At 46.1% G+C, this 22,895-nt stretch overlaps 1 protein-coding gene across 2 annotated transcripts in view; it reads right to left on the bottom strand.

Annotated features, from left to right (window-relative positions):
• Positions 1-22,895, bottom strand: part of VPS54 (VPS54 subunit of GARP complex) — a 300,862-nt gene that overhangs the window by 36,078 nt on the left and 241,889 nt on the right. For both annotated transcript variants that reach the window (XM_030196152.1, XM_030196153.1), the window contains exons 20-21: positions 1,786-1,907; positions 1,583-1,663 (exon numbers count right to left, since the gene is read on the bottom strand). In XM_030196152.1, coding sequence (XP_030052012.1) covers positions 1,583-1,663; positions 1,786-1,907 — 203 coding nt within the window. The remainder of the gene's footprint in view (positions 1-1,582; positions 1,664-1,785; positions 1,908-22,895) is intronic.

The raw sequence follows: 22,895 nt of genomic DNA, 5'->3' as shown, positions 1-22,895 counted from the left end.
CCAAAGAACATTCCATACTCGCTGTTATCAATGGAAGTCCTTTTCTGCAAACCTAAGACTTCCCAGACCAGTCATAATGTAGGAGGAAAAAACTAAGGGAAAGTTTGAGAAAAGGTAGGCTCTCTTAGGAATTTCTTGTGTCTTCTTAAAGCTGATATTCTTTGGGATTTAGCTTGCTTGTCATAGCCCTGTTTATTAGCTGCATGTCTTCAAGGCTATACTGCAGGTTTGTCGTGAATACAACATTGGCCATGTCAAGTCAAATGAAGATCCATCAAGGCCAGCATCCTTTCTCCAGCAGTGACCAGTTGGGATCACATGTGTATGGCAGATTTAAAAAAAAAAAAAAAAAAGAAAAGTGGATCTGTTACTCATAGCTCATTTCCAGGTTGAACAATGGCTTCCCAAGTTTACCTGGCTAATTCATGGACTTTTCCTCCAGGAACCTGACCAAACCTCTCTTAAATCCCACACGTTACAGCCAGAGACCCCTCTTCTGCAGAAGCAGACTCTGTGGCAAGTGTTAGAAAATACTGCAGCAATTCTATAGCATATTTCCCCATATGGAAATCTTTTGCAGATTAAAGACTAATTATTTGGCTTGTTAAAAATAAAACAAAAGTTTTCCAGCCTTATGTGCCTCTATAATTTGCTTAGAGTTGTGATAAGGCATTTCAGCTTGTAAATGAATCTGATACGTGTTTCGCGGGTTTATTGCTGGATGCATTTCTTAAGTGCAGAAGTATCTGCAGCCATTAGTATGTGCATGCTATACTCAGTTCCTATGTAGTGTTCTCATGTGATGTTTGTTGATTAGAAGTTTAGCTTTAGCACATGCTTACACACTCCTGATGCAGGCCCAGTCACCGAAACACTGTCTGTGTCAAGTCAGTTTGCTTATTAAAAATACACCCTGCCATCCTTGTCTACTCCGTTGTCTGTTTTTTGCTTTTTTTTTCTGATATAATACATACACCCATTCCTCCATTTTTTCCAAAGTAAGAAATGAATTTAAGTGAATTTCATAAGAAGGAATTTATCGATAAATATAAAAACAATCATTCAATCTGTAGTTTCTCAAATATATTTAATAAATGTGTTGATCTTGCAGGCTTCTCATGTGGCAAAGAAATATTAAAATATAAAGAATAAAATCAGCTAACATAATAAAGGATTTCTGTATAGTATGATATGACATGAACAGTATGAAAGAGAAGATTCATATAGGAAGTCATTCACCCTAAGACATGGGGCTAAAGTGCTTTTTTTTTCCCTGTGCACAACTTAATGTGAAACAAAGGAAGTATGAGAGAAAACGTACGAGGAGAAGCTATTATAAAACATTCCCTATTCAAAGTTCAATCTCTAGAACAAGGCTGTTCAAATATCTCAACAGTCTCATGTTCAATTATCACTCACCAAAATTGTATACATATAAATGATAGGTCAGACTGAAGCCAAAAACATTTTTTTATGAATAGCCAGCCACAGAACTTTCAACACCAACTTTTTACATCTGGCTCCACCGCACGATGACCATCAAAAAATAAAACAGCTAAAATGTAAATAAGCAAATCATTACCTTTGATAAAAGTTTGTCAAACAAGTTATCCATTATCGCTACAAGTTTTGCTGAAATTTCTGCTACATGATCTTGATAATCCTGTAATAAAGGATAAAATAAAAGTGGTACTATATCAAACACGATATTTCAAATGCACAAAGGTTTGTACTTGATTCAGAATGTAGTTGTATCAATTGAGCAGAATCCCCTGCAAAGCTTACCTTGGTGATGTGATCAAAGTGCCGGAGCATGCTGAACTGCTTGGGCTGCAATCGCGCCTCAAAGTGAGCTCGGATAATAGGAATGTAGTGTACTATCAGTTGCAAACATCGGGAAGACAAAGCTGGGGCAAAAAATAAAGGAATGTGTTATTAACAAAGAGGATAAGCAAGCTATATTAACCAATATATTGTTGCTTAGCACAAGAAGATACATAGCAAAGTTGCATACCTATAACAGTTTACTTTTCACAAAAGCAGGATCACACTTGAGAACAAAATGTGTACTTGTTCAGCAGGATTGACAAAGAAAATCTGCAGTGCCAAAAAAACTAAAAGGGGGGGGGGGGGGGTTCATAGATAAATCTGAAGAAAGTCTGGGTCTGGTCTTGGTGGAAAAATGAACTGAAAGGAACAGCAGGGCCACTGCAGTGTGAGAACTGCTGCTCATGGTCAGCAAAAGACTTCTGCCATTTTTCAGAAAGTTCTAGAATAACTCATAGTGTTCAGCTCAGTCACATCATCCACATGAGATTCTGGGAAGTGTCAAGTCTTCAGAGACTAGTACTATTAAGGGAGAAGTTATCAACATAGTTATCAACAAGGTAATAAACTTTCTATATTGGACTAAGTTCTGATATATTTTTGGCTAGTGCAAACAGAATGTACCAAGTTGATTCTTTCTTTCTTTCTTTTTTTTTTTAAATCAGTAAATTGTTAGTTCTACTAAGGAGAGAAGTTATCACATTGGATACCGTTAAGACGGGTTATTTTACCACTAACTTGTGCTATTTTAGCACAGGTCCCATTAAAAGACCTAGTTACTAAACCTAGGTTAACAGTAAAATAACCCATCTTAATGGGAGCTCACATTGATAATGTCTCACCTAACTAGAAGTAAACAATTTACTGATATCAATATGGTAAAATCAATTTGCACTAGCCAGAAATGTATCAGAAAGCAATTTAGTTAGTCCAATAGAAAGGTATCACCTATAACTTGTTTTCTAATCTTTATTTCTGTGTATCAAGGTGGATTTTCATTTTTGTAAAATTTGGCTTTTACCCTAATATTTGATGATTTTTTTCAGTTATACATATTTCATTTTTAATTACAAAATTAACAGTTTTGCACCACAACTGCAAGTCTCAAGGCTATCAGAATATCCCCATTTAGCCAAGTTGGTTCCTGACCTGGCCACCTGACTACAGGAGGCAATTTAGGGATTCTCAAAGTGGTCAATTCCTTCAACATCCCAGCAGGAAGAACTAAGCCACCGGTGCGCCCCATACCATGAAACAATTTACCACGAAGAAGTGCACTGGCACCATTCTTTTTAAATAACTGTATGAATGACTTAAGAGATTCAAATCAAAATGTCAATATATCCCCAAACAATTATTTTTTCTGCGAAGGCAATCAAAATGTTGACAGAATTGAGCAGCCTAATGCAAATAAATATTCTGTATAGGTATGAGTCAGAAAATGACCCGTGAAAGCCCTCAGAAGTGACTCGTTTCATGCCAGGATCACTGCCTGACACCTTACCTATCTCTTCATCGGTCTCAAAAATTTTCACAAAGGTCTGTATTTAATTTTTTATACAAATTACAATCATTTTTTCATAGAAACGCTATAAAACTCTTTAAGTAAAGCGAATGCTACATACCTGTAGAAGGTATTCTCCGAGGACAGCAGGCTGATTGTTCTCACTGATGGGTGACGTCCATGGCAGCCCCTCCAATCGGAAACTTCCCTAGCAAAGTCCTTTGCTAGTCCTCGCGCGCCCGCGCGCACCGCGCATGCGCGGCCGTCTTCCCGCCCGAAACCGGCTCGAGCCGGCCAGTCCAGTATGTAGCAAGACAATACACTTCAAGGGAAGACACAACTCCAAAGGGGAGGCGGGCGGGTTTGTGAGAACAATCAGCCTGCTGTCCTCGGAGAATACCTTCTACAGGTATGTAGCATTCGCTTTCTCCGAGGACAAGCAGGCTGCTTGTTCTCACTGATGGGGTATCCCTAGCCCCCAGGCTCACTCAAAACAACAACCATGGTCAATTGGGCCTCGCAACGGCGAGGACATAACTGAGATTGACCTAAAAAATTTACCAACTAACTGAGAGTGTAGCCTGGAACAGAACAAACAGGGCCCTCGGGGGGTGGAGTTGGATCCTAAAGCCCAAACAGGTTCTGAAGAACTGACTGCCCGAACCGACTGTCGCGTCGGGTATCCTGCTGCAGGCAGTAATGAGATGTGAATGTGTGGACAGATGACCACGTCGCAGCTTTGCAAATTTCTTCAATGGAGGCTGACTTCAAGTGGGCTACCGACGCAGCCATGGCTCGAACATTATGAGCCGTGACATGACCCTCAAGAGCCAGCCCCGCCTGGGCGTAAGTGAAGGAAATGCAATCTGCTAGCCAATTGGATATGGTGCGTTTTCCTACAGCCACTCCCCTCCTATTGGGATCAAAAGAAACAAACAATTGGGCGGACTGTCTGTGGGGCTGTGTCCGCTCCAGATAGAAGGCCAATGCTCTCTTGCAGTCCAATGTGTGCAGCTGACGCTCAGCAGGGCAGGAATGAGGACGGGGAAAGAATGTTGGCAAGACAATTGACTGGTTCAGATGGAACTCCGACACGACCTTTGGCAGAAACTTAGGGTGAGTGCGGAGGACTACTCTGTTGTGATGAAATTTGGTGTAAGGGGCCTGGGCTACCAGGGCCTGAAGCTCACTGACTCTACGAGCCGAAGTATCAGCCACCAAGAAAATGACCTTCCAGGTCAAGTACTTCGGATGGCAGGAATTCAGTGGCTCAAAAGGAGGTTTCATCAGCTGGGTGAGAACGACATTGAGATCCCATGACACTGTAGGAGGCTTGACAGGGGGCTTTGACAAAAGCAAACCTCTCATGAAGCGAACAACTAAAGGCTGTCCTGAGATCGGCTTACCTTCCACACGGTAATGGTATGCACTAATCGCACTAAGGTGAACCCTTACGGAGTTGGTCTTGAGACCAGACTCAGACAAGTGCAGAAGGTAATCAAGCAGGGTCTGTGTAGGACAAGAGCGAGGATCTAAGGCCTTGCTGTCACACCAGATGGCAAACCTCCTCCAATGGAAGAAGTAACTCCTCTTAGTGGAATCTTTCCTGGAAGCAAGCAAGATGCGGGAGACACCCTCTGACAGACCCAAAGAGGCAAAGTCTACGCCCTCAACATCCAGGCCGTAAGAGCCAGCGACTGGAGGTTGGGATGCAGAAGCGCCCCTTCGTCCTGTGTAATGAGGGTCGGAAAACACTCCAATCTCCACGGTTCTTCGGAGGACAACTCCAGAAGAAGAGGGAACCAGATCTGACGCGGCCAAAAGGGAGCAATCAGAATCATGGTGCCTCGGTCTTGCTTGAGTTTCAACAAAGTCTTCCCCACCAGAGGGATGGGAGGATAGGCATACAGCAGGCCCTCCCCCCAATCCAGGAGGAAGGCATCCGATGCCAGTCTGCCGTGGGCCTGAAGCCTGGAACAGAACTGAGGGACTTTGTGGTTCACTCGAGATGCGAAGAGATCTACCAAGGGGGTGCCCCACGCTTGGAAGACCTGGCGCACCACTCGGGAGTTGAGCGACCACTCGTGAGGTTGCATAATCCTGCTCAACCTGTCGGCCAGACTGTTGTTTACGCCTGCCAGATATGTGGCTTGGAGCACCATGCCTTGACGGCGAGCCCAGAGCCACATGCTGACGGCTTCCTGACACAGGGGGCGAGATCCGGTGCCCCCCTGCTTGTTGACATAGTACATGGCAACCTGGTTGTCTGTCTGAATTTGGATAATTTGGTGGGACAGCCGATCTCTGAAAGCCTTCAGAGCGTTCCAGATCGCTCGTAACTCCAGAAGATTGATCTGCAGATCGCGTTCCTGGAGGGACCAGCTTCCTTGGGTGTGGAGCCCATCGACATGAGCTCCCCATCCCAGGAGGGACGCATCCGTGGTCAGCACTTTTTGTGGCTGAGGAATTTGGAAGGGACGTCCCAGAGTCAAATTGGAGCAAATCGTCCACCAATACAGGGAGTCGAGAAAACTCGTGGACAGGTGGATCACGTCCTCTAGACCTCCTGCGGCCTGATACCACTGAGAGGCCAGGGTCCATTGAGCAGATCTCATGTGAAGGCGGGCCATGGGAGTCACATGAACTGTGGAGGCCATGTGGCCCAGCAATCTCAACATCTGCCGAGCTGTGATCTGCTGGGACGCTCGCACCCGCGAGACGAGGGACAACAAGTTGTTGGCTCTCGTCTCTGGGAGATAGGCGCGAGCCGTCCGAGAATCCAGCAGAGCTCCTATGAATTCGAGTCTCTGCGCTGGGAGAAGGTGGGACTTTGGATAATTTATCACAAACCCCAGTAGTTCCAGTAGGCGAATAGTCATCCGCATGGACTGCAGGGCTCCTGCCTCTGATGTGTTCTTTACCAGCCAATCGTCGAGATATGGGAACACGTGCACCCCCAGCCTGCGGAGTGCCGCTGCTACCACAGCTAGGCACTTTGTGAACACCCTGGGCGCAGAGGCGAGCCCAAAGGGTAGCACACAGTACTGGAAGTGGCGTGTGCCCACCTGAAATCGCAGATACTGCCTGTGAGCTGGCAGTATCGGGATGTGTGTGTAGGCATCCTTCAAGTCCAGAGAGCATAGCCAATCGTTTTGCTGAATCATGGGGAGAAGGGTGCCCAGGGAAAGCATCCTGAACTTTTCTTTTTCGAGATATTTGTTCAGGGCCCTTAGGTCTAGGATGGGACGCATCCCCCCTGTTTTCTTTTCCACAAGGAAGTACCTGGAATAGAATCCCAGCCCTTCTTGCCCGGATGGCACGGGCTCGACCGCATTGGCGCTGAGAAGGGCGGAGAGTTCCTCTGCAAGTACCTTCTTGTGTTGGAAGCTGTAAGACTGAGCTCCCGGTGGACAATTTGGAGGTTTTGATGTCAAATTGAGGGTGTATCCCTGCCGGACTATTTGCAGAACCCACTGATCGGAGGTTATGAGAGGCCACCTTTGGTGAAAAACTTTCAACCTCCCTCCGACTGGCAGGTCGCCCGGCACGGACACTTGGATGTCGGCTATGCTCTGCTGGAGCCAGTCAAAGCTCGCCCCTTGCTTTTGCTGGGGAGCCGCGGGGCCTTGCTGAGTCGCACGCTGCTGACGAGAGCGAGCGCGCTGGGGCTTAGCCTGGGCCGCAGGCTGTCGGGAAGGAGGATTGTACCTACGCTTGCCAGAAGAGTAGGGAACAGTCTTCCTTCCCCCGAAAAAACGTCTACCTGTAGAGGTAGAGGCTGAAGGCTGCCGGCGGGCGAATTTGTCGAATGCGGTGTCCCGCTGGTGGAGAGACTCTACCACCTGTTCAACTTTTTCGCCAAAAATATTGTCCGCACGGCAAGGCGAGTCCGCAATCCGCTGCTGGAGTCTATTCTCCAGGTCGGCGGCACGCAGCCATGAGAGCCTGCGCATCACCACATCTTGAGCAGCGGCCCTGGACGCAACATCAAAAGTGTCATAAACTCCTCTGGCCAGGAATTTTCTGCACGCCTTCAGCTGCCTGACCACCTCCTGAAAAGGCTTGGCTTGCTCGGGGGGAAGAGCATCAACCAAGCCCGCCAACTGCCGCACATTGTTCCGCATGTGTATGCTCGTGTAGAGCTGGTAAGACTGGATCTTGGACACGAGCATAGAGGAATGGTAGGCCTTCCTCCCAAAGGAGTCTAAGGTTCTAGCGTCCTTGCCCGGGGGCGCCGAAGCATGTTCCCTAGAACTCTTAGCCTTCTTTAGGGCCAAATCCACAACTCCAGAGTCATGAGGCAACTGAGTGCGCATCAGCTCTGGGTCCCCATGGATCCGGTACTGGGACTCGATCTTCTTGGGAATGTGGGGATTAGTTAAGGGTTTTGTCCAGTTCGCAAGCAATGTCTTTTTTAGGACATGGTGCAAGGGAACAGTGGACGCTTCCTTAGGTGGAGAAGGATAGTCCAGGAGCTCAAACATTTCAGCCCTGGGCTCGTCCTCCACAACCACCGGGAAGGGGATGGCCGTAGACATCTCCCGGACAAAGGAAGCGAAAGACAGGCTCTCAGGAGGAGACAGCTGCCTTTCAGGAGAGGGAGTGGGATCAGACGGAAGACCCTCAGACTCCTCGTCAGAGAAATATCTGGGGTCTTCCTCTTCCTCCCACGAGGCCTCACCCTCGGTGTCAGACACAAGTTCCCGAACCTGTGTCTGCAACCTCGCCCTGCTCAACTCAGTGGAACCACGTCCACGACGGGGGCGTCGAGAGGAAGACTCCCTCGCCCGCATCGGCGAAGCTCCCTCCGCCGACGTAGTCGGGGAGCCCTCCTGGGAGGTGGCTGCGGTCGGCACCGCACGCGGTACCGACGTCGGGGACCTCAACCTGGGCGATGGGCCAGCCGGCGCCACGCTCAACGGTACCGGAGGCGCAAGCACCGCCGGTACCGGAGGGGTAGGGCGCAACAGCTCTCCCAGAATCTCCGGGAGAACAGCCCGGAGGCTCTCGTTCAGAGTGGCTGCAGAAAAAGGCTGAGAGGTCGATGCAGGCGTCGACGTCAGAACCTGTTCCGGGCGAGGAGGCTGTTCCGGGCTGTCCAGAGTGGAGCGCATCGACACCTCTTGAACAGAGGGTGAGCGGTCCTCTCGGTGCCGATGCCTGCTGGGTGCCGAAGCCCTCGGCGACCCAGAGCTCTCGGTGCCGACACGGGGAGGAGACCGGTGTCGATGCTTCTTCGATTTCTTCCGAAGCATGTCACCGGAGCTCCCCGGCACCGACGAGGAGGACGTAGAATCCATCCGTCGCTTCCTCGGGGCCGAGACCGAAGAGGGTCGATCTCGGGGGGGCTGTACCGCAGGAGCCCTCAGGGTAGGAGGAGACCCACCCGAGGGCTCACCGCCACCAGCAGGGGAATGGACAGCCCTCACCTGCACTCCACTCGATGCACCACCGTCCGACGACATCAGGAGACGAGGTCCCGGTACCACCGACGTCGATGCAGCTATCCGATGTCTCGGCGCCGATGCAGAGGCCCGATGCCTCGATGCACTCGATGCAAGGGCGGCCGAGGAAGATGGTCTGGACGCTGACGACGTCGATGCACTCGAAGATCCCGGTGCCGATGCCGACGAAGAGCCCGAGAACAACACGTTCCACTGGGCTAGTCTCGCTACCTGAGTCCGCCTTTGAAGCAGGGAACACAGACTGCAGTTCTGAGGGCGGTGCTCAGCCCCCAGACACTGAAGACACGACGAGTGTCGATCAGTGAGCGAGATAACCCGGGCGCACTGGGTGCACTTCTTGAAGCCGCTGGAAGGCTTCGATGTCATGGGCGGAAAAATCACGCCGGCGAAGTCAAAAGCCGAAATGGCGAAAATTGAAGCACCAAAAATTTAGAGGGAGAAAAATCTCGACCGAGGCCTAAAGAGGCCTACCCCGACGACGAAAGAAAACTTATCGGGGCAAAAAGCTGGAAGTACGGGGAGGATTGACACGAAACCCGGGGAGGGTTTCCGGAGCACTTCCCGCAGTAGAAGAAAGCTTTTCCGAAGAAAAAACACGCTCAAAAAAACTTTGGACGCGCGAGGTCGACTCTCCGGGGCTCGACACGGCGAAAAAACGACCGTACCGAGTGCGGACAAAAGAAGACTGGCCGGCTCGAGCCGGTTTCGGGCGGGAAGACGGCCGCGCATGCGCGCGAGGACTAGCAAAGGACTTTGCTAGGGAAGTTTCCGATTGGAGGGGCTGCCGTGGACGTCACCCATCAGTGAGAACAAGCAGCCTGCTTGTCCTCGGAGAACATCTTAATCCATCTTGGTCAATTTTCACAAAAGCTGCGTCAGGACCCAGTCCTAATAAAGGAAATATAAGTACATAAGTATTGCCATACTGGGAAAGACCAAAGATCCATCAAGCCCAGCATCCTGTTTCCAACAGTGGCCAATCCAAGTCACAAATACCTGGCAAGATCCCAAAAAAGTACAAAACATTTTATACTGCTTATCCCAGAAATAGTGGATTTGACCCAAGTCCATTTAATAATAGTCTATGGACTTTTCCTTTAGGAAGCCATCCAAACCTTTTTTAAACTCCGCTAAGCTAACCACCTTTACTACGTTCTCTGGCAACAAATTCCAGAGTTTAATTACACGTTGAGTGAAGAAACATTTTCTCCGATTCGTTTTAAATTTACTACATTGTTACTTCATTGCATGCCTCCTAGTCCTAGTATTTTTGGAAAGCGTAAACAGACGCTTCACATCTACCCGTTCAATTCCACTCATTATTTTATAGACCTCTATCATATCTCCCTTCAGCCGCCTTTTCTCCAAGCTGAAGAGCCCTAGCGCTTTAGCCTTTCCTCATAGGGAAGTCGTCCCACCCCCTTTATCATTTTCATCGCCCTTCTCTGCACCTTTTCTAATTCCATTATGTCTTTTTTGAGATGCGGCAACCAGAATTGAACACAATATTCGAGGTGCGGTCGCACCATGGAGTGATACAAAGGCATTATAAAATCCTCATTTTTGTTTTCCATTCCTTTCCTAATAATACCTAACATTGTATTTGCTTTCTTTGCCGCAGTAGCACACTGAGCAGATGGTTTCAACGTATCATCAACGATGACACTTAGATCCCTTTCTTGGTCCGTGACTCTGAACGTGGAACCTTGCATGACGTAGCTAAAATTTGGGTTCCTCTTTCCCACATGCATCACTTTGCACTTGCTCACATTAAACGTCATCTGCCATTTAGACGCCCAGTCTCGTAAGATCCTCTTGTAATTTTTCACAATCCTCCTGCAATTTAACGACTTTGAATAACTTTGTGTCATCAGCAAATTTAATTACCTCACTAGCTACTCCCATCTCTAGGTCATTTATAAATATGTTGAAAAGCAGCGGTCCCAGCACAGACCCCTGGGGAACCCCACTAACTACCCTTCTCCATTGAGAATACTGACCATTTAACCCTACCCAATCCCTCAGCTACAATAAAAACTAGAACACTATAACACTACCTATGATGACGCTATAATTCTTTCAGCATTTGCAAAATCTTTCAAGATAGTGCCTATACAAACTCTTATGACGGCCCAACCAGATTCCAGCAGGACAGCACTCCTATATATGCCATATTAAAGAGAACCAGTCAATTTCTAAATTTAAACCCACTGGGACTATCATGTTTAAGGTGAAGAGCCATCACTGCTCTTTCAAACTTAGCAAAGAAGCACCTTCACCACCCTCAAACCCCAAATGGATTTGTTCTAGCATTTGCCAAGATATATCCTGAACAGTATTGGCATTCAACACAAATCTCATGCCCTCTGATTGTGTCCTCCCGAACAGGATAATCCAACCTCTTATATGACAAAAATTCACCTATAGTCTCCCCCCTTTGATATGCAATAATAGGGGGCTCCTGAAAACACTGGTGAATCTGCAATATATTCCAGAATTTATATAGTAAAGGCACAACCAGGGATATGTGAGTAATTAAGGAAAATCCATTACCAAATTTGCCACATCAAATTTAGAAACTGACTGATTCTAATTAATAAGATGTATATAGGAGTGCTGTCCTGCTGGAATCTGATTGGTTGGGCCATCATGAGAGATTTCGGAAATGCTGAGAGAATGATAGAGTCATTATAGGTATATGAGTCAGTATTATAATTTTTATTGTAGTTGAAGGATTGGGTAAGTCTTCAAAGATTTTGCAGACGCTGGGAGAACGATAGCGTCATTATAGGTATGAGTCAGTATTGTAGCTCTTATTGTAGTTGAAGGATTGGGTAAGTCTTGCTAATTGTTATATTTCCTTTATTAGGACCGGGCCCTGACGCAGCTTTTGGGGACATGGCATGTTGGCGCAGGTCCGAGGCAATTAGAAAATTGACCAAGATGGATTAAGATAAGTTTCTTATGAGTTTTATAACTTTTCTACAAAAGAATAATGCTACTTGTATAAAATATTAAATACAGACCTTTGTGAAAATTCTTGAGACCGATGAAGAGAAGCGAGTTGTCTGGCAGTGATTCCGGCATGAAATGAGTCACTGCTGAGGGCTGTCACAGGTCATTTTCTGACTCATACCTATACAGAATATATATTTGCGTTGGGCTGCTCAATTCTGTTAAGAGATTCAAATGAATACAGTTTTATTCATTCCAATGACTCTGCAGGTGAGGTGAAAGCAGGAGACTTTGCCCAAGTCAAGTACATTTGAAAACTGTGTATTCAGATAACCTCATTCTTAGCATGTTTCTGCAGTAGCTTAATGAAAAAAGCACGACTCCTGAAAGCTAGCCAAACATGCGGTTAGTTCAATAACCATACAATTACATTTTGAAACTGCAAACAAATCTTTTCTCCATTCACTTCAAATCATTTCTGTCTACACGAAGCAAAATGCTTTCTGTTAGCTATGGTTCAAAATTCCTCTGATGTATTAGAATTTGAAACAGAAACACTTGTCTTTTGATGTTTTCAATTAAATTCACATTAAAAATGAGGAAATGCAAAGATAGAATATTCTTAAAAGAATTCAGTTTACAAAACTACCCAGGTATATTTCATCTAGTTGCTGATAAGAGTTGATACATTTGTTTATCCTGAAAACTGACACACAAAGTCCATGATAATACATGTCATACTGTCAAATTAGATAAAATGAGAAACATTAACTTCATAAGTACATAAGTAATGCCACACTGGGAAAAGACCAAGGGTCCATCGAGCCCAGCATCCTATCCACGACAGCGGCCAATCCAGGCCAAGGGCACCTGGCAAGCTTCTCAAACGTACAAACATTCTATACATGTTATTCCTGGAATTGTGGATTTTTCCCAAGTCCATTTAATAGCGGTTTATGGACTTGTCCTTTAGGAAACCGTCTAACCCCTTTTTAAACTCTGCCAAGCTAACTGCCTTCACCACATTCTCCGGCATTCCTGTTTTCAGGAGATAAAGATCCACTGGACTAGTTTCATTCAACATCTTTAGGAGGAAAACTATTTCCATGGTTGGCACTAAGATCTGCAACAGGCTGGACATGCCAGAAGGAATAAACCATATGAAAGAATCTAAAAAAGCTTGAGGAATGGTCACAGTTTGGCACCGGGTTATACTATTAAAAATTGCAGAGTTATGCATCTAAGGTGTAAAAAACCAATAGAGCAGAACATGATGAGGAGAACTGGAGTGAAAAGATACCCATATTCACAAAGCAAGTGAAACAGAGCAGAAAGGAAGTAGCCAGAGCCAGCAGAATGTGAGGGCATATAAGGAGAGGCATAATCAGTAGAAACGTGACTGTGTCATTGCACAAACATCACCAGGAGCATAATGTTTAATTATGGAGGCAATACTTCTGGAAGGATATAAGCCATGGAAGTAGTCAAGAGCTACAAAAATGGTGTAGGGTCTGAATCAAAAGCCATTCAAGATAAGGTTTGGATATTTAAATACATATATAATACAAGAAAGAAGACATGGGGAGATATGGTAAGAATATTCAAATACCTGAAAGTTATAAATGCACAAGAAGCAAATCTGTTTCAAGGGAAAGGATGTTCACGAAATGAGGTTGTGAGACAGTAAACATATGAGCAGTCACAAATACTTTTGCACTGTGGATGATGGTATAATAATGTCTTCCCAGAACATGGGGCAAAAGTTAAAAAAGTAACTAAGAAGGCAAAGGGTAAGATCAGAAGACCATTAGTTGCAAAAATGTAAAGAGACAACAGAAGGAACAAATTGTTGCATATGTTTAAAGAGCCTTACTTGGATGGTGGAAAACAGATGCCCAGGCAGCCGCATCAGTCTTGCAGGCAGGCCATACAAGAAGCTTAGGAGGCCATTTGTTTAGGGAATTGTCATGTTAGTATTCTGTAATTATTTAGATAACCACAGAGCTCTGGAACGGATGGATGCAGAGTGTGAACTTGAGATGGCAGTAGTGTCAAACTGAAATCCTAGACAGCTGTAAGTTGGTTTACAGGATATCCCTAGTGAATATGCATTACCTGCTTACAGTGGGCTATCTCTGCTATAATTAGTCCTCATGAACTAATTATGGAGTGGAGGAGTGGCCTACTGGTTAGAGCACCAGTCTTGCAATCCAGAAGTGACTGGTTCAAATCCCACTGCTGCTCCTTGTGATCTTGGGCAATGCCTCAGGTACAAACTTAGATTGTGAGCCCTCCTGGGACAGAGAAATATCCAGTGTACCTGAATGTAACTCACCTTGAGCTACTACTAAAAAAGGTGTGAGCAAAATCCAAATAAATAAATAAACATTACTACTAATACATCTTGACTAAGTACATACATACTCAAATATTCTTTATTCACGTCAAAATTATACTCAGAATAAAATCCAAACTTTTAAGTTGCTCAAAAGACTGAGTGATTTTCAAATAAAAGGGATTTGAAAACTCATTTGTGACTGAGAATTAATATAAACAAATTAACGGAGAAATATGAGCTGTATAAGCAAATGGAACTTTTTTCAACAAAAGCCAGAAATGTTTGTCAGCAAGAGAGTGATAACCAGTGTCCTGCATAATTAGTTTTGATACAGAGGAAAAGCGAAGATACAGTGGGGGAAATAAGTATTTGATCCCTTGCTGATTTTGTAAGTTTGCCCACTGACAAAGACATGAGCAGCCCATAATTGAAGGGTAGGTTATTGGTAACAGTGAGAGATAGCACATCACAAATTAAATCCGGAAAATCACATTGTGGAAAGTATATGAATTTATTTGCATTCTGCAGAGGGAAATAAGTATTTAATCCCTCTGGCAAACAAGACCTAATACTTGGTGGCAAAACCCTTGTTGGCAAGCACAGCGGTCAGACGTCTTCTGTAGTTGATGATGAGGTTTGCACACATGTCAGGAGGAATTTTGGTCCACTCCTCTTTGCAGATCATCTCTAAATCATTAAGAGTTCTGGGCTGTCGCTTGGCAACTCGCAGCTTCAGCTCCCTCCATAAGTTTTCAATGGGATTAAGGTCTGGTGACTGGCTAGGCCACTCCATGACCCTAATGTGCTTCTTCCTGAGCCACTCCTTTGTTGCCTTGGCTGTATGTTTTGGGTCATTGTCGTGCTGGAAGACCCAGCCACGACCCATTTTTAAGGCCCTGGCGGAGGGAAGGAGGTTGTCACTCAGAATTGTACGGTACATGGCCCCATCCATTCTCCCATTGATGCGGTGAAGTAGTCCTGTGCCCTTAGCAGAGAAACACCCCCAAAACATAACATTTCCACCTCCATGCTTGACAGTGGGGACGGTGTTCTTTGGGTCATAGGCAGCATTTCTCTTCCTCCAAACACGGCGAGTTGAGTTCATGCCAAAGAGCTCAATTTTTGTCTCATCTGACCACAGCACCTTCTCCCAATCACTCTCGGCATCATCCAGGTGTTCACTGGCAAACTTCAGACGGGCCGTCACATGTGCCTTCCGGAGCAGGGGGACCTTGCGGGCACTGCAGGATTGCAATCCGTTATGTCGTAATGTGTTACCAATGGTTTTCGTGGTGACAGTGGTCCCAGCTGCCTTGAGATCATTGACAAGTTCCCCCCTTGTAGTTGTAGGCTGATTTCTAACCTTCCTCATGATCAAGGATACCCCACGAGGTGAGATTTTGCGTGGAGCCCCAGATCTTTGTCGATTGACAGTCATTTTGTACTTCTTCCATTTTCTTACTATGGCACCAACAGTTGTCTCCTTCTCGCCCAGCGTCTTACTGATGGTTTTGTAGCCCATTCCAGCCTTGTGCAGGTGTATGATCTTGTCCCTGACATCCTTAGACAGCTCCTTGCTCTTGGCCATTTTGTAGAGGTTAGAGTCTGACTGATTCACTGAGTCTGTGGACAGGTGTCTTTCATACAGGTGACCATTGCCGACAGCTGTCTGTCATGCAGGTAACGAGTTGATTTGGAGCATCTACCTGGTCTGTAGGGGCCAGATCTCTTACTGGTTGGTGGGGGATCAAATACTTATTTCCCTCTGCAGAATGCAAATAAATTCATATACTTTCCACAATGTGATTTTCCGGATTTAATTTGTGATGTGCTATCTCTCACTGTTACCAATAACCTACCCTTCAATTATGGGCTGCTCATGTCTTTGTCAGTGGGCAAACTTACAAAATCAGCAAGGGATCAAATACTTATTTCCCCCACTGTACTTACCTGTAGAAGGTATTCTCTGAGGACAGCAGGCTTCATATTCTTACGAGTGGGTGACACCGATCCCTGTTGCCTGGTCCAGCTTTTGCCATAGTAATAAAGAGAGAGCTTTGAGGAGAACGGACTGCGCTCCACTGTGCATGTGCGCATGCCTTCCTGTCTGTCTTGGAAACGCGGTCTCCTCAGTTTAATACTAAAGCAAAAAGTAAAAATAACCAAGGAGACAACTCCAAGGTGAGGTGGGAGGGATTTCGAGAATATGAAGCCTACTGTCCTTGGAGAATACATAATAAAGGTAAGTATCTTTGCTTTCTTGCATAGTTTTGATACAGAGGAAAAGCTAAGATACTTACCTGTAGCAGGCATTCTCTGAGGACAGCAGGCTTCATATTCTCATAATCCCTCCCACCTCCCTACTTTGGAAGTGAGTGCTCCTGTATTGGTACATCAGAGACTAGGTCATTACTTTCAGACGTTGTACAGCACTGAGAAGTTAAATATTTGCACTTTATAAGGACACCTGAGCAGTGGCGTAGCCACAGGTGGGCTTGGGTGGGCCGGGGCCCACCCACTTAGGGCTCAGGCCCACCCAACAGTAGCACACGTTTAGTGGTAGCTGGTGGGGATCCCAAGCTCCACCAGCTGAAGACTTCCCCCTGATGGTAACAAACACGCTACTCTCCACAATAACGGCACCTACGCATGCTCAGTTTTCCGTGCATGCCTGCTGCAGACTGCCAAGATGGAAAGAAGTGTTTTCTCACCAGCTGAGATATTTTTTGGGTGGTGGTTGAGGGGAGGGGGGAGAGAACACTTGGTGCCCACCCACTTCTTGCCTAGGCCCACCCAAAATCTGTTGTCTGGCTACACCCCTGCACCTGAGGAAGGCCTCTGTGGCCGAAGCACGATTCGCGTCGACTCCATTACATACTTTGAATAAAGCTTCTGATGTGAACTCTGAGTCCGTTGGACGTTTGGTGTCACCTTCGCTGTGTTCACCAAAAACAACAGACATTGGTTAATTGGGCCTTGCAATGGCAAGGACATAACACTGTAACCTGAAGCTATATACAATCTGAATGAGTGCGCAGCCTGGAACAGAATAAAATCGGGCCTAGGAGGGTGGAGTTGGATTCTAGGCCCCAAACAGATTCCGCAACACTCTGCCTGAACCGACTGTCACGTCAGGTATCCTGCTCAAGGCAGTAGTGTGATGTGAATGTGTGGACTGAAGACCATGTTGCAGCTTTGCAAATTTCTTCAATGGAGGCTGACCTCAAGTGTGCTACGAACACAACTATGGCTCTGACATTATGAGCCATGACATGACCCTCTAGGGCCAGCTTAGCCTGGGCATAAGTGAAGGAAATGCAATCTGCCAGTCAAACTGAAAAAGTGTGTTTTCCATGGACAGGATCTTCTAGCCACACCCCTTGAATATACGCCACGATGACGTGCGTGACCCGGCCATCCAATAGCAACGCTTTAAAAAGAAAGCAAAAAAATTAGCGGATTCCCGCCCATAAGTACTGTATAAATACACTTGACAGCCCAGACCAGTCAGTTTTATTTTTTCCGCGATTGACAGCGACCCGGTTTTTACTATTCAGTCAGTCAGTCAGTCATCTACAATTGTAAATTATTTACGTTATGTCTCAGAAAAAAACGGGGTTTAAGGCTTGCGCTACATGCCCCCGTAAATTGTCTCTCACAGATACACATTAGATGTTTGAGGTGTTTAGGTGAACATCACGATACCAAGTCCTGTTTTGCCTGTAAGAATATGTCTCAGAAATCCTTGGACATTAGGGCATTTAAATTACAGCAGCATTTGACAGCGTCTCAGTCTGAAACTCGATCTGTCAGCTCCTCTGACGAAGCTTCACCGCCTATGGCTGTCACAGTATCAGCAGCTTCAGCGCTTCAGGATGTTGCTATTCTCCCTGCTCTCCCCTTGCCATAGTGCCCGGGGATCAGGTGGCGTCCATTCCTGCTCTCCCCCTTGCCTCAGTGCCCGGGGATCAGGTTCTTTCTTTACAAAATGGACAGCAAGTGTCTGTGAGAGAAGTCACTGACATCGAGGTCAGTTCTCGAGATCGACGTCGGCATCATAGATCTTCGAGATCAGCTGATGCTCGACGTCGTCATGACAACAACCCTCGACATCGTAAGAGGTCATCGAGCTCGACTTCGAGCAATGAATCCGATGTCGGTACCAGGCAGGGCAGTGCACGGCACCATCGACGTTCTGCTAGACCAAGTCGTTCTTCACAGTGTCGTTCTTCAAAATATGAGTATTCTCCTCGAGGCAGAAGCACTGTTCGATCCAGTTCTTCATCTTCTTCTTCATCTGCTGCTCCTCAGAAGAAGCGATGCAGAAGGCAGGCTCGATCACCCTCTCACTCTGCTAGATGTAGGGGATCGACTCAGTCAATTTCTCATGCCTCCTCTAGAGGGCGTTCTTCCACTTCTTCCACTACACAATTGAAAATAGTGGATTTGCTAATGAAGTTGTTAGCAAATCAGCAAAAAATGCATCAGCCTGCAGTTCAATCAACTCAATTAGTCACCTCTGAAGCAATATCTCTGCCTCATTCACCTCAGAGGCAGCAGTTATGTGCCTTTTCTCCTTCACCTTCGGTGCAGGAAGTGTTGTCAGTAAAATCACCAGTAAATTCACCAGCGCCTTCAGTGGCTTCTTCACATCATACACACATGACTCCAACAGGACAAGATTTACCTGCGCTTCCTTCTACTTCTCAGGATGAGACTCTTCCTGTCCAGGATGAATCTTATACAAAATTTTTACACAAATTAGTGACTACTTTGCATATACCCCTTACATCTCAAGGGGACATTTCTGAAGGGAAAAGATCTGTCACAAAATATTTGAATTTAGTCAAGCAATCAATAGCCTTGCCTATACCGCAGGTGCTTCAAGATCATCAAAAATTAGTTTGGTCCACTTTTTGTGGCTAAGGAATTTGGAATGGAAGTCCCAGAGTCAAATTGGATCAAACTGTCCACCACTGTAGTCAGCGTACAAGCTCTGGGGACACTTGAATTATATCTTCTAGACTCCCCGTGGCTTGATACTACTGAGAAGCCAGGGTCCATTGAGGTGATCTCACGTGAAGACGTGTCATGGGTGTAACATACACTGTGGAAGCCCTGTAGCCCAGCAATCTCAACATCTGTCGAGCTGTGACCTGCTGAGAGGCACGAACCTTGGACGCCAGTGAGACAAGATAATCTGCTCTCATCTCCAGTAGGTAGACTTGAACCCTCTGTGTGTCAAGCAGGGCTCCTATGAGATCTAATCGCTGGACAGGGTATAGATGGGATGTGGGGTAGTTTAAACGAACCCTAGTAGCTCTAGCATACGAATAGACATCTACATGGACTCCCGAGCATCATGAAGTGCTCTTTACCAGCCAATCGTCGAGATACGGGAACAGATGGAGCCCCAGTCTGCATAGCAATGATGCAACTACTGCTAGACACTAGGTGAAGACCTTGGGAGCTGTTGTGAGGCCAAAAGGCAACATGTGATACTGAAAGTGATGTGTTTCCAGCCGAAATCGAAGATACTTCTGGAGGGCTGGAAGTATCGGAATGTGAGTATATACATCCTTTAAGTCCAGAGAGTATAGCCAAACATTTTACTGAATCATTGGGAGAAAGGTGCCCAGGGAAACCATCCTGAACTTTTCTCGGACTAAAAATTTGTTCCGGGCCCTTAGGTCTAGGATGGGACGCATCCCCCCTGACTTCTGCACAAGGAAGTACCTGGAATAGAATTCCTGCCCTTCTTCCCCTGGTGGAATGGGTTCAACTGCAAGGGCCTTTAGAAGGGCGGAGAGTTCCTCTGCAAGTACCTACCTGTGCTGAGAGCTGAAGAGTTCTCGGCAGGCAATCTGGAGGTTTGAGATGTCAATTGAGGGTGTATCTGAGATGGTCTAGTTGAAGAACCCACTGGTTGGATGTTAAGAGGCCACCTTAGGTGAAAATTTTTTTTGCCTGCCCCTGACCAGCAAGTCATCCAGGATGGACACTTTAACTGTGGCTATGCTCTGCTGGAACCAGACAAAAGCTTGTCCCTTGCTTTGACTGGGGAGCAGCCGGGGCCTTAGGCACACGCTGTTGACATGAACGTGTGCACTGGGGCTGAGCCCGAGTAGGATGGTGAGCCGAAGGAGTATATCTATGCTAGAATAGTAGTAGAGACTGCTCCTTGGCTTGCCAAAAACCCTCCTAGCTGAGGAGGCCGGTGCAGAAGGTGCCCAGTGGGAGAGAGAAGAAATTGTATTAGTACGCTTCTTGATTTGGTCAGTGACCTCCTCAACCTTCTCTCCAAAAAGGGTATCCTCCCGGCAAGAAGCATCCTCCTGCCAACCGCTGTTGAACAGAGTGTTCCAAGTCAGAAACATGCAGCCATGAGAGTCTCCGCATTGCTATACTTTGAGCAGAGATCCTGGATGCCACATCAAAAGTGTCGTAAGTGCCCCTGGCCAAGAACTTTTGACACGCCTTCTGCTGCTTGACTAACTGGCGAAAAGGCTCGGCCTTCTCTCCGACAACTGTTGCACTCATGAAGAGCTGGTAGGATTGTTTACGATAGATGAGCATTAAAGCATGGAACATCTTCCTCTGAAAAGAATCCAAGGTTCTAGCTTCCCTGCCTGGGGGCACCGAGGCATAGCCCCTAGTAGTCCTGGCTCTTTTGAGAGTGGACTCCACCCACCATGGTTCACTTTGGAACCGATACTGGGTGTCAATCTTCTTGGGCACAACAGGAACCAACAGAGGGGACCTCCCAGTTCCTGAGGACTTCCTTGAGTACCTCGAGGAGAGGGGAGCATCTTGGCCCTGGGCTCATCCTCCAGTGCCCAAGGAAATTGAATGGCATCAACCATTTCCTAAACAAAAGATGAAAATGAAAGGCTCTCTGGCGGAGACAGTCTCCTTTCAGGTGGAGGGGAGGGTTCAGAGGGGATCCCATAAGACTCATCTGAAAAGTATCTGGGATCTTCCTCTGAATCCCGTGAGCAGTCCTCCTCGGTGTTGGACAGTATCTCCCTAAAGGGATCGCTGAGACCGCACCTGCCTTGATGCCTAGAACTGTGCCTTCGAGAGTGGCGTCAAGAAGTCAGCTCCTGTCTTGACACCGGCGAAGCTTCCTCCAACCGATGTCGAGGGAGTACCGGCATGGGTGGCAGTCGACACTGTGGCCATAAGCGGCGCCACAGACCACACCACAGGCGACTCCGGGAAAAGCTGGGGTGCCGGTAGAGGTGCAGGTTGCAGAACCACTGGGTCAAAGTGGGAACAGGATCTCGGCTGCTTGGAGATACGCACCTCTTGTATGGAGGGAGTGATCCTCCCAGTGCTGATGCTTCTCAGGTGCCGAATCCTTCGACATCCAATTGCACCGGGTACATCACTGGGAATCATCGTGGACAAAGATGGAAAAACTCTGTCGATGGTGCCAGAAAAATGGGCAAGGCACAGAGAAAAAGAAAGGGAAAGACCCAACCGAAGTCAGTGCCTAAAAACAGCCCGAAGACAACAGAAATTAAAGAAAACTTAAAGAAAACTAAAACCTGGCAAAATAAAACTAAAGAAAAAATAAAGGACGGGTTTGTAAGGCCCAACAAAGAGAAACAAGAGAAGCAGAAAAAAATACCGAAAGGCACTGACAGTTCTCAAAAAGACCAGGCGAGTGAGGAGAGTACAAAAAACCCGAACTTTCTCCTCACGTGGAAAAAAGAGAACTGAGGAGACCACATTCGCGTGATGGGTGGAGCACAGTTCATGCCCCACAAAGCTCTTTTTTACTATGGCAAAAGCTAGACTGGGTGATGCAGATCGGCATCACCCACTTGTCAGAATATAGAAGCCTGCTTGTCCTCAGAGAAAGACTTTTACTCAGAACAAGGCCAAGCCAAATAGCCCTTTATGGCTTCTACTGTCGAGAAGCTTCAAAGGTTAACACACAGGACTAACAAAAAAGATAAGAGGACTGGTATAATTTTCATTTAGATGTGAGGTTAAGTTGATTAGAAATCTGGGGTGGTTATACCAATTATTTTTTCAACGTGTAAAATGATTTTGTTTGTGTAATGTAAGTAAGTGTGCATTTTATTCTAAGTATAACTTTGACATGTGAATAAAGAGTATTTAAGTATGTACTTAGTCAAGATGTATTAGCAGTGAATATGCATGAGATATTTTCATACAGCAGAGCCACTACATGCTAATCTCTCTCATGAATATTCATTATACTTCCCACAAAATGACTAATATATATAAATTGTATATGTTATGGTATAGTAGTCATTTTGTAGGAAGTATATTGGATATTGACTAAAGTTAATAAACAGCCCTTAAATTTATTTATGAATATTCATTAGGGATAGCCAGAAAGTCTAACTGGTTTGTGGCCTTCAAGATTGCAGTTTGACATCCTCAAAATAGGGGATCTAGTATATTTCTTTACTCAACATGATACTCGTAACACTGTTCTACATAGGGGCTCTAAAGTGACTGACTGGGCTAGAAACTGGTTGAGTGGAAAGTGACAAAGTGTAGTAGTAGGTAAAGCTTACCATGAGGAAAAAGGGCATTACCAGCAGTGTGCCACAGGGATCACTGCTTGGGCTGGTTCTTAACATAATTTATTGGGTTTAACAGCCTTTATGAAGAGATTCACCCAAGGCAGTGTACAGCAGGATACAGAGCCTTACATAAAACTTACAATTAAACAGAATAACAATAGTGAAATGATCAAACAAGCATAAATACAATCAATGAGGTAAATTTGGAGATCGCAAATTAAACCCAAGAAATGGGAGTAATA

This window comes from Microcaecilia unicolor, chromosome 3 (assembly GCF_901765095.1).
Source record: "Microcaecilia unicolor chromosome 3, aMicUni1.1, whole genome shotgun sequence".
NCBI classification, from domain to species: Eukaryota; Metazoa; Chordata; class Amphibia; order Gymnophiona; family Siphonopidae; genus Microcaecilia; species Microcaecilia unicolor.
Note: the sequence above shows the minus strand (reverse complement) of the source record. Positions and strands in the feature narration are given on the sequence as shown.